General features: G+C 56.8%; 5 protein-coding genes across 5 annotated transcripts; 2 read left to right on the forward strand and 3 right to left on the reverse strand.

Moving 5' to 3' along the window:
* Positions 1-555: 555 nt before the first annotated feature.
* Positions 556-2,093, reverse strand: K437DRAFT_226422 (mitochondrial carrier; the record flags this gene model as incomplete). Its single annotated transcript, XM_013386444.1, has 6 exons — positions 556-731; positions 824-1,040; positions 1,140-1,252; positions 1,361-1,553; positions 1,638-1,896; positions 1,990-2,093. Coding segments are annotated over 6 exons (1,062 nt in total), but the record flags the coding sequence as incomplete, so codon positions are not given.
* A 1,538-nt stretch (positions 2,094-3,631) lies between these two features.
* K437DRAFT_258047 (class II peroxidase) lies at positions 3,632-6,511 on the reverse strand. Its single transcript, XM_013386445.1, has 6 exons — positions 6,167-6,511; positions 5,650-6,022; positions 5,448-5,530; positions 5,324-5,360; positions 4,227-4,475; positions 3,632-4,155 (listed from the first exon to the last, which is right to left on the reverse strand). Exons 1-6 carry the CDS (start codon positions 6,329-6,331, stop codon positions 3,842-3,844), a joined length of 1,221 nt encoding a protein of 406 aa, XP_013241899.1. The 5' UTR covers positions 6,332-6,511; the 3' UTR covers positions 3,632-3,841.
* Positions 6,512-7,833: 1,322 nt separating this feature from the next.
* Positions 7,834-9,260, reverse strand: K437DRAFT_258048 (uncharacterized protein). Its single transcript, XM_013386446.1, has 3 exons — positions 9,072-9,260; positions 8,673-8,982; positions 7,834-8,596 (listed from the first exon to the last, which is right to left on the reverse strand). Exons 1-3 carry the CDS (start codon positions 9,206-9,208, stop codon positions 8,162-8,164), a joined length of 882 nt encoding a protein of 293 aa, XP_013241900.1. The 5' UTR covers positions 9,209-9,260; the 3' UTR covers positions 7,834-8,161.
* A 305-nt stretch (positions 9,261-9,565) lies between these two features.
* K437DRAFT_295459 (alpha/beta-hydrolase) lies at positions 9,566-11,303 on the forward strand. Its single transcript, XM_013386447.1, has 2 exons — positions 9,566-10,767; positions 10,854-11,303. Exons 1-2 carry the CDS (start codon positions 9,795-9,797, stop codon positions 10,913-10,915), a joined length of 1,035 nt encoding a protein of 344 aa, XP_013241901.1. The 5' UTR covers positions 9,566-9,794; the 3' UTR covers positions 10,916-11,303.
* A 1,145-nt stretch (positions 11,304-12,448) lies between these two features.
* Positions 12,449-13,742, forward strand: K437DRAFT_295460 (uncharacterized protein). Its single transcript, XM_013386448.1, has 2 exons — positions 12,449-12,631; positions 12,709-13,742. Exons 1-2 carry the CDS (start codon positions 12,519-12,521, stop codon positions 13,502-13,504), a joined length of 909 nt encoding a protein of 302 aa, XP_013241902.1. The 5' UTR covers positions 12,449-12,518; the 3' UTR covers positions 13,505-13,742.
* The last annotated feature ends 147 nt before the right edge of the window (positions 13,743-13,889 follow it).

Below are 13,889 nucleotides of genomic sequence, written 5' to 3' on the forward strand. Positions count from 1 at the left end.
AGGGCATCGCCTTGCCTGCGCGATTCACAAAGTACACAGGCCAGACAGAGTGACAATAGGGCGCGACGATTGTGCTGGCACGGCGCAAGAAAGACGTGCGCCAAGCGCCTTAGAGGCCCTCACAACTGCCTCGTGAAGGAAGCTTCCGGAGAGAATCCGTGACTGATTACCGCGGCAAGGCTGATGCGCTGATGGACGGGCGACGGACAAAGACGAATGAGCTTGAAGCTGTCTTGACCTTTGAACCATACAGTTAATTCTGTTGAGTTTCTCGGAGGCTCCGGGAGGTTCAGCTGTTGCTCAATAGAACCTCAGACAGATATCATCCGGCCGACATCCCATAACGACCGACTTTTTCTGTTATCAGACACACACACACTGGGCATACCCTTAGGCGGGTCAAAAACGCCGGCCTGATTGCAAACGGTCTATGATACAAATTGCACGGGAAACGCGTGGAGATTTTCAAAGAAATCCGAAGTAGATTTCCGGTTGCGGCACCATTGCATACACCCGCCCGCCCGTCTCCCTCGAGGTGATGGGACGCGCCTGTGCTCAATGATGCCCAGTAGCGTGATGATGGTGCGGCTCGAGCCAGCTTCGGACTGTTTCATACGTCCAGAAGCTGACTCCGATCGATGGCGCTACCTTGAGCAGATTTGGCCACAGACCTCGATATAAGCCTCGGACGCCGTCTTGTCGGACAATCGTGCGGAAGACGCCAAAGGATGCTGCAGGAACCATAAAGAACGACGAAAAAATTATCAGCAACCATTTCACCGTGTAGGACTCTGGTTTTTGCAAGTACGATCCTAGCACTGACTTGTATCTGAGTAACCCAACTGGCTGTCCCTCATACCGGCGACTTGCAATCTGCGTCGCAGCACGTCGAGCGGGTACGTAAGCGTCTGGCTGACCGAGCCGGCCGCGGCGCCGCAGCCGAGCTTTGACAAGTCCGAGATCCTGCCTTCATCGTCTTCGAACCGTTCCCGTAGCGTTTCGTAGCCGATAAAGTTGAGCGACACGTACGGTGCGACGCCCTAGAGGGAGAGAGGGAGGCGACGAAGAGCGAGACACATTGGTGAGTGGTGGACGTCAGCATCGTCTTTCGGGCATCTTTGAACAATATCGGCACTCACTGCACTCGTAGGCACACAGCCACGGTAGAGCCCACGTACGCCTCCTTCCTCGCGATACACCTTGAGAGTCATGGCCCAGATACCGGGCACGCGCTTCTGCTTCGCCCTGAGCTCTTCGCGCCGTTTCTGCCCCGTGGCGGCCACCACAGTCGTTGTGTGCGTCACTGAGCGCGCACCAGCCGCGACGGAGGGGGCGGAGCCCAGCAGCTTGTTTCCCGCACTAAGCGTGCTCGCGCTCGTGCTTGAGGCCCCGGTCGCGGCGCTGAGCCGTCCCTGCTCCGCCGCCTTTGCTTCCGAGTACAGACTCGCGCTGGCGATGGAGATGCGACTGCGCACGAGGTCGAGCGGGTAAGTGGACACGACGCTCGCGATACCCGCCAGCGCACCCGCCGTCAGCCGCTCCCAGACGGCGAGCTCGCTTATATCATGGGCGTGTCCTCCGCCGTTCCCAGCGTTCTGCCCATGTCCGTGTCCATGCCCATGTCCGTGTCCATCGACGTAATGTGAGCGCAGGAACAAGTTTTTTAGCACCTCGTAGCTGCTAAACTGCACGGCCGAGTACGGCGCGATGCGCAAGCAGTTGATGCCGTTCCCACGCATGAAGCCGGCCATGCCTTCCTCCCGCCACATCTTGACGAGGCCGCTCCACACGCCCGCATATGCGCCTTTGCTTCCGCCACTCGCGCGGGCTGCTTTCGATGGTATTGCCGCGCTACCACCGCCTGCTGATGATGGTTTTTCATGAGGTTGGATTTGCCTGAATGTGCAAAAGAGAAGGACATTGGACCTCTTTGAGCGGATGCACACTCATGCCGCTCCAGAGACACCCCTTGTAGGCGCGCTCACTCACATGATAATTTTTAGCCTCTCGAGCGGACTAACGACAGTCCTGCTCGCCGCACCCGCTGCTCCGCCGGCTACAAAGTAGCTGACAAGATACGCGCGACTCAGCGCGCTTTCCTCTTCCTCCTCTTCCGATCCATGCTTCTCCTCTTTTTCGTGTACGCATGCAGACGACCCCAATTTCGCGTCTTCCTTATCTTCGACTTCTTGCTTTCTCGCAGTGAGAGCAGCTGCCAAAGAAGAATGCTCCTCTTCGGCCGGTGCATGTGCTACGATGCGTCTATTCTGCGAAGCGAGTAGACGATGCAGGCAGGCCCGTTGTTGCTCATGCTCATCGCGGCGACGCGGCGGCTGTCGCTGAGGATATGAGACTGACGGCGCAGAACTAGGCTCTGGCCCCTCGGAAACAGCGAAGACGTCAAGCTGAGAAAGCTCTTCGGCGTACAACAGGTCGTCGGCATCTGGTGCGCATTCCGTCGATGGGGGGGTGACGGGGTTTGAATGCTGAAGAGAATAGTGGTTTGCACCTATCTGCCGCAGGGGCGCATGCCTAACCTGCCATCCGTGTGGGGTGGGACCGACCGTCTCGCGTTCAGCTTCTGGTGCGAGCCGTGATGGGTCCTTCTGTATCCGCTCGAGCTGAGAGGGCCATCTCCCCTGTGACTGAATCGACCTTGCGTTGCTGCCGGTGCCTGATAGGCCCTGACCCGAGCTCGCAAAGCAATCGCCTCGGTACCCTGCCTCGGGAGAGACAGAGCTGCACATCGGCCGTGGAGACCACGTCCTGGCGGCGATGGTGGTCGTCATCGCCGTCGTGGTCTATTTTTCGAAGGATCTTGTTGCGGTAGACGCACTGCATATAAGCAAGAGAGGACAGGCGCAAGACGAAGAGTAGAAGTGGACGGTGAACCTGGCAGCCGGCTAGGTCGGTCGAGGCTCGAGCTGGGTTTTACGGTGTGCTTCGTGAATGGGATGCTGACTCGACGTGCGAACTCCAGTAAGGCGCGGGAGGGGATGGAGGGCCAGGGTTGAGTCGTCGTCGTCGTCGCGGTCGTCGGTGGTAGAGTGTGGTGGTTTGGGGGGGGGTGCAGCGGGCGGAAGGCTCCTGTTACTGTGCACGATTTGATGTACAGCTATGCAAGTAGCAATCCAGCATGTCTGGCTTGTGGCCGCACCTCTCTTTAGTAACTGAATGGCTGGACGGAGTGTGGGAGAGCTGGACACGCGAACGAGATACATACAGGTCCGTCAGCTGGTGGTTCATCTCCATCTGTGGCTGCTGATCGCTTGTTCCGCACCGGGGAAAGCCGGGAGTGAGTCGCGTTCAAGGACCAGAGGAGAGCTGGGAGCGCGATGCACCGAATGATAGTGAATACTCAAGGCCCGAGGCATGCACATCGATCACGCAACTCCGTTACATCAGGCCCCCCGACTCCCCCACACCCCACACCGGCACCAGAGCACAACCCAGTGTTTATGCGCAGAAGGAAGGCCACAGGCAACAATGCAGCGTCGCCGAACGCTGACCTCTCGGTGAGTGACTGTATAGGAATCGTCACTCATCGCCCCGCAGATGCACCGGTGGGCTGTTGCCGTGCAGCTATATGATGCATGCCAGGTCGGCAGCCTTGAACATTGAGTTTTAAAGTGTAAAATTGATTATGGATAATCGCGAGACACTTTAGATGATACTTTTGAAATTCTGTGTCTATGCATGTGTATTGCTGCTGGGCGTGGCAGTGCCTCGCGGGCAAGAGCTCGTTTATGCTGGGGTCGTCCTACCTTTGCCATCCGCGCAAGTAAAGTGAGGCGCTAGCGGACCGCTTTCTTCAGCCCTTCCTCGCGTGAGGGATGCGCTCTCAGGCATTTTCCTGCTCGGCCGTGGTCTTGAGCATATACGGCTTCCCACTCTCATTGACCGGCTCGAACCGCTTAAAGTTTTCCTGCGGCACACCGAGCTCGAGGAGCGTCGAGAAGACGCGCTGGAAGTCCTTGAAGAACAGCTCCTCGTTCTTGGCGTACTTCTCCACCTGCTTCCGGAACTTCTTGTCCTGCAGCAAAGCCATGTCCGTCGGTAGCATCATCAGCCCGCCCGTGCTGGCGTCCTGGAACTGCTTGGGGCCGTCCCACTTGCGGACGTGCCACTTTTCGTTCAGGAGTAGGGTAAAGTACTCTGCGCGTGTACAACGTCAGAAATGCATTCAGCGGCTCGCTCTTCAAGGCGCCTTGGGGGGCAGGGCTCACCATTGTTGAAAGAGAGTGGGCTGTGCTGCCATGGCCCATCGAAGCCCGAGCGATCGGAGTGGCATCGTCCAAGCGCATGCGCACCAGACAGCGCGACAATTTCCTCGTCGTTGAAGCCCATCTTGTAGAAGACCCATCGCAGATGGTCCGACCCCTTGTCCGCATCGGGCAGACGACCTTCGGGAGGGCAAAAGTTGGCCTCCCGGTCAGAGCGCCCCGGGCGCCAGGGGATCTTGGGACCTCCGAGCTCTGTTGCAAAACGATATACCACGCATCAGCAAAACACACTCGCGGAGTACCGCTGACTCTTCAAGTCGGGTTCGTTTGTACACTGTCTCATCTCATCTTGATTCCTTAGTTCTCGCAACCTCCAAAACCCCTGCCATCCGACCACCTGATAGCCCTCTCGATCTCAAAAAGATATGCTTTGAACCGTACGTAAGCCTGCGCCTAGTATATGGCTGACTTTAGTCACCGACTCGCACCCTCTCGCTTTCGAGTCTGCTCGCTACTTCGTCTGCCTGACTGGTTCAGCAAGGGGTGTAGTCGTAGATGGACTCGAGCCCGGCACAGAGGGCCAATGCAAGCAAACAAACGGAGCCTAAGCATCCACTCCGTTCCAATCCTCTCCTGAGCATTCGCTCGCGTCAAGGAGGGGGAAGGGTCGCACCCGAATGATACACCCAGTTCGCGTGAAAACACATCCCCCCGCCTTCAAACTGATGAAGATACGAGCCCTCCTGTGCCATCACAGACCTCCTCCCAACAGATGTTCACCCAGGAAAGTGTGGTAAGCGTGCCAAAGGGTGACAGGCTGTGGAAAGACTCTGGGAAAGAAAAGGAAAAAGGGAGTTGCACGGCGTATCGCTGGTTGGATGTTGCAGTGCTGCTTTGACGTGCAAGGACGGGGTTCTGCATAGACTTGTGCTTTGATGTGATGCGTTGTGCGACGTTTGAGTTCCTGTTGAGGTGCGCCGCATTTTTTCTTGCACATGCGGGTGCTGAAGCGAGCCAAAACAAGACGAGACGAGACAAGACGAGACGAGACAAGACGAAACAAGACAAGACAAGGCGAGGAAAGGCTAGAAGAGACTAACCTTGGATCGCAACGACACCACCAAGGGTCCAGAGATCCTGTGCATGTGCGTTCAGAGCAGGGAAGAGCGTTTCTTGTCAACAGACAGCGTGTGAAAGAGGAAATAGGGTGCAGGTGGAGCTTACGGAGTAGGTGACCCATGGGAACTGCTGCTTGATGGGCTCCAGGAAGTCACGGGCAGCTTTGAGTCCGGCGTTCGCTCCGTGGTCTGCGAATTCGCGCATAATGTAGATGATCAGCTCTCTGTTTGACTTGCAAAGTGTTGGAGCAGGGAGGCACGCAAATACGCTGGACTCAGAGGGAGAAAAGGCAGGCACGACGACTCACTGGACTCGGGAGCGAACCTCATCGTGGCGCCGTTGCTACCGCCCGTGTTGGTGTGCTTGTCGTACGTGCCCGAGCTGTGCCAGGCGAGGCGAACGAGGACGGGACCGTAGCTGCCATCGTCGTACTTGGGGTCAATCTCGAGCCGCTCAGAGATGGCGTTGTACACCTTCTGGTAGTCCTGCTGGCTTCCGAGGCCGTCTTTGGGCCACGAAGCGGCAGATTGGGCGCCACCACGACCGACGTCGAGCAAGTTCTTGCGGTCGTCGCGGTCGCCGAAGAAGGCAAAAGCACCGCCGGCAAGGACAGCGATGGCCAGACCGCCAAAGAGCGCGGTGCGGTTCGTGCGCACACCCGAGTCTGCTGCAGGTGGCGGCTGCGTGGGAGCAAGTGGAGCAACAGGTAAGCATTGCAAACGGAAGAGCAGCCTTATCAGCGCGGGGAGCGCCAATCGGGAAAGGTTCGCGCGCCAAGAGGCCCGAGGAATGGATCTACTTCAGTCGACATGCCGGTTACTCACGCTGCCCTTGACTGGTCCCTGCTGCTCAGCGACGATGCGGGACGACGAAAGATTGCGTGTAGCCCGCAGCGACGGCGCCTGTGCGCTGCGACGGGCGGTCGCCGCCGCGTTGGGGCGAAGCGTCGAGCGCAGCGAGGTTGATGCGACGGTGCGAAGTGCAGCCATTTTCAAGCGAGCGTTGGTTGCTGCTTTGAACTATGAGCGCAGGGCACGTTTAAAAAAGCAGTTGCGTTGTATCGATAATTTGTCTTTGCAATGCTGAAAGGGGTGAAGAGCAACGATGTCCCAGAAGAGATTCGGGAAGAAGAGGCAAAGGAATGGATAGAGTAGTGCGTGTGTTGTGTGACTTGCGTTGTCTCTCACTCTTTCGGTTACCTGCTCTGCGTTACGGCATTAACCTAAAAGAGAAGCAAACAGACGACGAACGAAGACCATTGACTGGTGATGCATAAGTTACATAAGCAGAATCGATATTTTCAACCTGAACCGGTCGCCGATGGAAACAATCCACGCAGCTCTAGTGCCCACTCCAATTGCACGCGTTCCGTGCGGGTTGCCGCCAGGAAGCTCTTTGAAACGCCGAAGCTCCAATTGGACGGGTGCGGGCATGCGCATGCGGTGGTGACTGCTGGAGCAGCAGTATTTACATAGATAGGCTAACGCGTCGCGTATGAGCACAGGCAGGGCCCACGCGCTCCACCGGTTCGTTGTAGCCTCCATGGTTTGCAAAAAGACAGCTCCTCTTGCTACCTTGCATCGGAGAGATTGATATGGATAAGTGAATGAGGAGGTGAGGATTGAGGAGGGTACAATGGAGGTTCAACCGCTAGAGATTAACTGAAGGTTTGTGCCCCTCCTTTTATCAGTTCACTCGTCTTTGTATTGCATAGACTGCTGCTACGTTGACGCGCTGATGCGCAATCGAATGGTATGATGCATACGTGGAAGAGACCGTGACCGCACGCCTATCGAGCACATCCCGCACCCGTTCGTTTTTTTCTCTCCGATCTCTCATCAGACAATATCCTGCTCTGTCTCCGCCTTCAAAGCAATGACAAGCTGATGCTACCATTGCAAAGCTTGCAGTGCTCACCGGCGCTGAGATGACACCGAGATGACAGTCTCTCTTCTTGCAATGTGTGTCCACGTCGAACGACGCTGACGTGCTGCTAAGCCCTACTTGATGTAAGCGTGTCATCAGATCAGGAGAGGGAGGCCACCTCTGGGGTGCTGTCCAAGCTCTGGTACACTGGCTAGACATTGTCGTCGGTGACTGAGGCCCATCGTCCCACAGGAGCCTTCTGAACCTCCCACTTCACTGAATGCACCCGGTTTTCAGTGTTACTGTTAAGGTACACAATCACTCTTCAGTGGGCACACGCCCTGGCAGCGCATCTGCTATATCGCTCGTGCGAAGCCCCCCCATGCCTGGCTCATCGTCGGAGGCTCGGCCATTGTCGTGCCTTGTGCAGTGTCAAAGAATCTGCGAAGTAGTTCGAACCACGCGCGTGTGATGCATTTACTCATTACTTGCCACACATGTCCCTGTTGCAATCAACAAATAATACAATCCTCTTTCTCCTTGCCCTCTGGCCCACCACCGCTGCCGCTGCTAGCGCCCCCGCGGACATGCAGCTTGGCCATCAGATCCGCCAGTTTCATTTCCTCCGTCTTGGTCAGCAGCCCGCGACGCTGCCGGTCCTGCATGGCTTTGATGCTTGACTTCAGCTCGGCTTTTGCGCGTCTGCAAGATGTCAAAGGCAGAGGAGAACACGATGCGCGGCGTCAGCAAGTGGAATAGACCCCTACCTAGCGGGAATGACGTCAAGCAGAAATGAGGATTGGCTGAAGCATGGAGCCACAGCATCATGTCCCTCTTCGCAGAACAAAGGCTGTCGGGCCACTCATGGTAAAGTCACTCCCTTCCACCAACATGACCGGAAGTTGCGTAGACTACACTACCGCACGCAAAGCCCCATATCTTCTGTTACATCTTCAACCCTGCGCGAAAAGCGGTCGCGGTACCCACTTGTCAGTCTTGTCGAAAAAATTAAAAGTCGAGGAGCCTGCATTGGGGGCGCTGGCTTGTTGTGGAGGTGTTGCTTCCGCCTTGGAGGGTGCTGCGCTCGACGAAACAGTTCGTGTGGTATATGGTTGTGTCGCGCCGCTGGAGTTCGACCTCGTACTCCCTAGAGCAGAGACCTTGGCCTTGATAGTTGCCGCTGCATTCGCTGCCACCGCATTCGCGCTGGACGGCATAGCTTTGGACTTGGCGCGCGAGCTGCCCGATTTGGCAATGCTTGATGAGGAAGGCAGGGATACTGTGGATCCGCTCTTGCTCGAGCTTGCGCTGGCGTTCGCGCTAGTGGAGCACTCGTGCTGTTGCGGCGCGCGATGCGATGGGCAGAAGGATTGGCGACATTTCTGGCACTGCCCGATGCGTGAGTTAAGAGCAGTGTCAGATGAAACGCACGGGAAGCATGGTGGGCCGGACCCCTAGACTCACCGTGATGGGGACGACCATGATCTTCCTGCACTTCCTGAAACGGCATTCTTTCTCTACCTTAGCACGCATTTGCGGCGCCTGCTCATCCTTCAGCATTCCATCTATTCCAAGCGCCTTGCAAGCCCCTGCGCTCCTCGGACGCGCCGAAAGGTGTCGCTCCATGGCGATGTTGGGGTCTTCATCGCGCTTCCAACCGGTCGGTGGCTCATGACACAGAGGGCAGAGGGGGACGTAAAAGTCTGCGCTGGAGCGTGATGAAGAAGCCGAGGGGCACGAATGTAGATCGGGCTTGTAGTGGTCGACGCAGAAGCTGTTCACGGTGGGTGGAAGGATAAGGGGCATCAGTATCCTTTTGGATTGTCCTTCCGCTCCGGGCCCGCCTGAGACGAAACGACGCACTTTTCATGGCAATCTTTGCATTTGAACGGTAAGAAGTCCTCGCGATGACAGATTTCCAGATGGCATCGCTCGCCGATCCACAGCATCGGCGCTGCCGAGCGCGATGCGTGCGTAAGGTTGGTTGTAGGGTCGTGCATCTCAAGTCAGGGGTTTGGGTTTGCCGCAAGCTCACGAAAGGGGACGCGTGAGTTTAAAAAATGTTTGCGCAGAAACAGGGAAAGCTTTGGCGCTCGATAGCCTTTATAACCTGCAAGTCGGCGAGGAGGTTGACGATGACGACGCCTGGTTGCAACAAAGACGTGAAGGTGACGCTCATCCGGCGCCACTTCACTCCCAAAGGCGGGACACCAGGGTTGCGTGTCCCTCCATAAGCAGGCAATATATGCTTAAATCGGTGCAACCTGTCGCCGCTCCCTTCGGACATAACAGGCTTTCGCATTACATACAGCTATAGTGCTCCCTTTCTGCTGCGTACCGCTGGCATTCTTTGCACGGATCAGCAGCAATATTAAATGCCGAATGAATAACGACTGAACGAAGCCGATCATGAGACCTTCCTCAGTTATCTTTCTTGGCAAAGATAGCTGAGCAAGGTAATGGCTGTTGTGGGATTGTGGACATTCCTGCCGATGTGCCAATCTATGATGTGCTGTTTTTCCCGCACAGCTACGGACGCACCGCCCCTCCTATTCTCGGATCCATCACCCCTTCTACACCGGAACGATGGCGACCAACACCAACGTGACTATCCACACGTTCGTGTACAAGCACGCCTCGTCGCTGGATTTGCAGCTCGACCTGCTGCTCCCTAAAGGTGCAGACGCCGCCTCGGCATCATCATGCGCTCCACTGCCCATCTTCTACTGGCATCACGGCGGCGGCGCGATCCAAGGGCGGCGGCAAGCCGTGCCGCCGCACATGCTGCATGCGGCCAATACGCACCGCTTCGCAATCATCAGCCCGGACTACCGCCTTGCGCCGCAGGTACGCCTGGACGCCATCTGCGAGGACCTCGTCGATGCGTTCCGCTTTGCGGTTGACGAGCTGCCGGCCAAGGCCAAAGGCGTGAAGCTCGACACGCACAACATACTCGTTAGCGGCAGCTCCGTTGGCGGGTTCTTGGCGCTCTTGGTTGCACTAGGCATGTGCCCGGCACTTGCGCTCTCCTCGTCATCATCTGCATCGCTGTTGGCGAGGATCAAGGGCGTACCGATCATCTACCCGATCACGACGTTCGATGTGCCATTTTTCCGTGACGCGCAGGAGCCATTCCTGGGTTACCTCCTAAAGTCGGAAGCGGAGGACTCGGCATTCAAGACGTTCGTCGATCCCTCGTCTCCTGTCTGCGCCAACACGGACGCCAGCAGCGGCGATGTCAATCCGCTGCGGAACAAGTTCTACATGTACGCGCAGCAGACGGCGCCCGTCAGTGGGTTCCAGCAGCTCGTATACGGCGACCAGTTGATCGAGGCCGGCTGGCTGCAGTCGTCGGACACGGTCGTCTTCCTTCGCAAGAATGCAGAGGCGATCAAGCAGGCACTCAGTGGTGGGAGGGGGGCTAGGCTATACGCGATACATGGAGATGCAGACAAAGCGGTTGACGTCAGCCAGGTGCGCGACCTGGTCGCTGCGGCCACGGAAGCCCGCGTCCCGATCGAATACGAGGAGCTCAAGGGGATCGACCATATGTTCGACTGTGAGTAGCTGGCCAGCCAACCGGTGGACGTACGCTGATCCTCATACCACTTGTCTCACGTGCTCGCACGCCGCTCATATCATCAGATGACCCGAAAATCACTCTGGATGGATTTTATGCTTGGTGCGTCAAGGCCTGGGGGCTGTAGTTCACGCTGGAATGGAATCATTCAGATGTAAAGTTTGTGATTGCGGAAAGTCAACCGGAGCCTACTTCCGTGGCGTAAGGGGGACAAGGCATATGAGCTGGTCACTTCGTCCGCTTCTCGTATCTCTCGTCCATGCTGCACATCCCCGGGCCATCGCGTAAAGGCGATCGATCACATTCCATCTGTGCATGGGGCGACGAAAATCACTCGTTGGCACAGAGGGATGGTTGCAGGTTAGTCCGTCGCCAGATCGTCGTTTTAGAGAAAGTGGATGCGCAGCTCCCCCGGGTCGGGCAACAGACTACTAGTCGCGTGTCGAGGAAGAGAGTTGCAAGATCACTGCGCTACTGATTTTGTATCTCGCATCTCGCCGTTCCATATTCCAATGAAAGTCCCAACAGGCAAAACAAGCAAAAAGGAAACTTTGCGGCCGCGCCTGCTCTGCCGCAGTGTGCTCACAACTCAGATCCGCATGGAGGCTATACCTGGCTAATCAATGACATTAAAGTATTCTGCAACGGTTCGTGCAAAAGACTGCCACTGAGTGCAGAGTGTGCAGTTGGCCTGGACAACCGGCAAATACCGGGTCCCGAAAGAAGATATCCCGGAACCCCCGTAAGGTCTTCCCGGAAGTGACTGCTCGAAACGGAGCTGGGTTAACCCAAGCCTGTAATATGACCCAACCCACCCATGTTTCGCTAGCAAAGATGGAGAATCTGTTGGAGCCGCGCATGGACCGGGGGTTTCCCTTGCGGCCTAGATCCTGTGACTTTCTAGGCCGTCTGGCGTCTCGGCAGGATTCCAGGGAATGGGGCTCGAATGTTATATGGATTCCGGGGATCCTGACAGTGCCCCAAACACCTTTCGGGTCAACTCTAGCAGAGTACAGGAGGGCGCAGGGGGCAGGGTATCGCACGCCGTTGGACGAAGATGCATATGTGAACCACTTCCCGCCTGTTCACGGCCCTACAGGGAGACTGCAAAGTGGCAAGTGAAGGCGGCTTGGCTTGCCAGATCATATAATGGGTTGCTTGACAGCGATCTGGGGCCTGCAAGCGCCACCTGGTCGACTGCACGCAACTAGACGTTGGAAATGACACTTGGAGCCGTTGCGGGGTATAGCCTTACACAGATGCAGTGGCTCTCAGTAGGACCGCTGGCAGACCAGGCTGCATGTGACATCAGCAGCACAGCAGCACAGGGAGATGAGGCAGCAGAAACAGCCGAGCGCAGGAAGCGGGGCGGCAGCGTTGGTGCGGGTATAGTGTCAATCACTTGGGTTCTTTTTGTCCACACACCCTGCGGAAGTGATTATGCAAGCCAACGACAACGTTGAGCACTGCGACGTGCAGACCGGACGAAGTCAAGTCTCCGCTGTTGCCCCTTTCCATCCTCTGCCGCCACTGCGCCACCACCCACGCACTGCTGACTGTGCAACCCCCCACATATATAAATACCTCTCTCACAGGCGAAGGCCGCGAGGTGATTAAAGGTTTCTGTCTCGTTGCAAACCCCAGTCTTCACCTATAGTGATCCCAACGCCTTGCGCCATCCGTCGAATCACATCATCTTGTCACGCCCTCCCCTCCAGCAAAAGAACAACATGCTCAGCAGCAAGTTCACCCTCCTCGTTCCCCTTGCCTTGGCTTCCGTGGCTGGCGCTGTCCCGCAGACTAACCCGTTCGGCAGCCTTGGCCAAATCATTAATGGTCTCAGGTGAGTCTTCTTCCTCACTTTCCACTTTTCTGGCGTTCAAACACTGTCTGAGCAAACGCCTACTCTCCTCACAACAGCCCCGGATGCGTCGGCGCGATCGGCGGCTTCGTTCTGAACCCGACGGACCCGCTCGCGTTGTGCCTCTCCTTGTCGAATGCGCTGCAGACTTTCACCGCCGCGGGGCAGAACTCGTCGCTGGTGCCGGCATTCAACTCGTACCTCACCCAGGACATTTGCGGCAAGCCCGCTTGCAGCGCCGACGCGCTAGCCAAGGGCAACGCCACTCTTAACACTGCGTGCAGCGACTCGGACCGCGCGGCAAACAACGGCACCAATGCCGCCGTCCTGTTCCAAGAGCTGCTCACCTCCTACTACCCGATTCGCAACGCGGTGTGCAACGAGAACACTAAATCCGGCACTAACTGCGTCGTTGAGACTATGTACGGCATCCAGAACGCCACCGGCCAGACGCTATCGCTCAGCACACTGGTCGGCCTGCTGTCCGAGCCCGAGAAGGCGTTACAGCTCGAGCGGGTCCTCCTCTCCAACAACACGGTCCTGTGTACTGACTGCAACAAGGCGCTCATCTCGTCTATCCTTAAGACCGAGGACACTTCCTCTTCGCAAGCCATCTCGGCCGCCTCATCCAACTCGCCGAGCCAACTCATCGGTGGCGTCGAGAAACAATGTGGTGCGTCCTTCCTCAATGGTCAGTTCCCCAACGATACCAAGAACAGCTCCATCACCGCATCAAGCAGCAGCGGCAGCAACAGCAGCCAAGGTGGCTCTAATGGCGCAAGCGTTGCAGTCAGCGGCAGCGGTGCAGCCGCCCTTTTCGGCTTCGTCGCCGCCGGTGCTGCTCTTCTGGCCTGAGCAGCCAAGTGCAAAGCGAGTAAAAGGCCTGTTCTTTCCTACGCGGAGGTCTCCTATACCCATCTACGTTACCGTTTGATGGGAAAGCCGAAGCGTCCCTCGCTTTCGCTTCCTCTCGACTTAATTGAAACGCCACAAATGACGTTTGTACACGTGTTTATAAGTACAGTAATAGCGACCATCGCAACTTTTTCTGCCAAATTTATATGCATTCATGAGCATCCGCTCTGGAGCCGAGCTAGACAAGGACAATGAGCTGCTTGCGAAATGCGGCCCCTCGATGCTTTGTGGCGCCGACCCGCGCACGCCATGTTGAGAATAAATTGCGACATGAGGCATAAAAGGCACGCGTGGAATGCGGCTTTCTGCGCTGATTGCTAGGAAA

The sequence above is a fragment of the Tilletiaria anomala genome, assembly GCF_000711695.1.
Source record: "Tilletiaria anomala UBC 951 chromosome Unknown K437scaffold_74, whole genome shotgun sequence".
Lineage (NCBI taxonomy): Eukaryota > Fungi > Basidiomycota > Exobasidiomycetes > Georgefischeriales > Tilletiariaceae > Tilletiaria > Tilletiaria anomala.

Excerpts from the sequence above, each read along its gene's own strand:
- K437DRAFT_258047 (XM_013386445.1), bottom strand. The coding sequence starts at position 6,331 with ATGGCTGCACTTCGCACCGTCGCATCAACCTCGCTGCGCTCGACGCTT. Across the intron at positions 5,361-5,447 it reads TCCCATGGGTCACCTACTCC|GATCTCTGGACCCTTGGTGG; the intron begins GTAAGCTCCACC and ends GCACATGCACAG. Across the intron at positions 4,476-5,323 it reads TGGTGTCGTTGCGATCCAAG|AGCTCGGAGGTCCCAAGATC; the intron begins GTTAGTCTCTTC and ends GTTTTGCAACAG.
- K437DRAFT_258048 (XM_013386446.1), bottom strand. The coding sequence starts at position 9,208 with ATGCACGACCCTACAACCAACCTTACGCACGCATCGCGCTCGGCAGCG. Across the intron at positions 8,983-9,071 it reads TGCAAAGATTGCCATGAAAA|CTTCTGCGTCGACCACTACA; the intron begins GTGCGTCGTTTC and ends CACCGTGAACAG. Across the intron at positions 8,597-8,672 it reads TCATGGTCGTCCCCATCACG|TGCCAGAAATGTCGCCAATC; the intron begins GTGAGTCTAGGG and ends CGCATCGGGCAG.
- K437DRAFT_295459 (XM_013386447.1), top strand. The coding sequence starts at position 9,795 with ATGGCGACCAACACCAACGTGACTATCCACACGTTCGTGTACAAGCAC. Across the intron at positions 10,768-10,853 it reads GATCGACCATATGTTCGACT|ATGACCCGAAAATCACTCTG; the intron begins GTGAGTAGCTGG and ends TCATATCATCAG.
- K437DRAFT_295460 (XM_013386448.1), top strand. The coding sequence starts at position 12,519 with ATGCTCAGCAGCAAGTTCACCCTCCTCGTTCCCCTTGCCTTGGCTTCC. Across the intron at positions 12,632-12,708 it reads CAAATCATTAATGGTCTCAG|CCCCGGATGCGTCGGCGCGA; the intron begins GTGAGTCTTCTT and ends TCCTCACAACAG.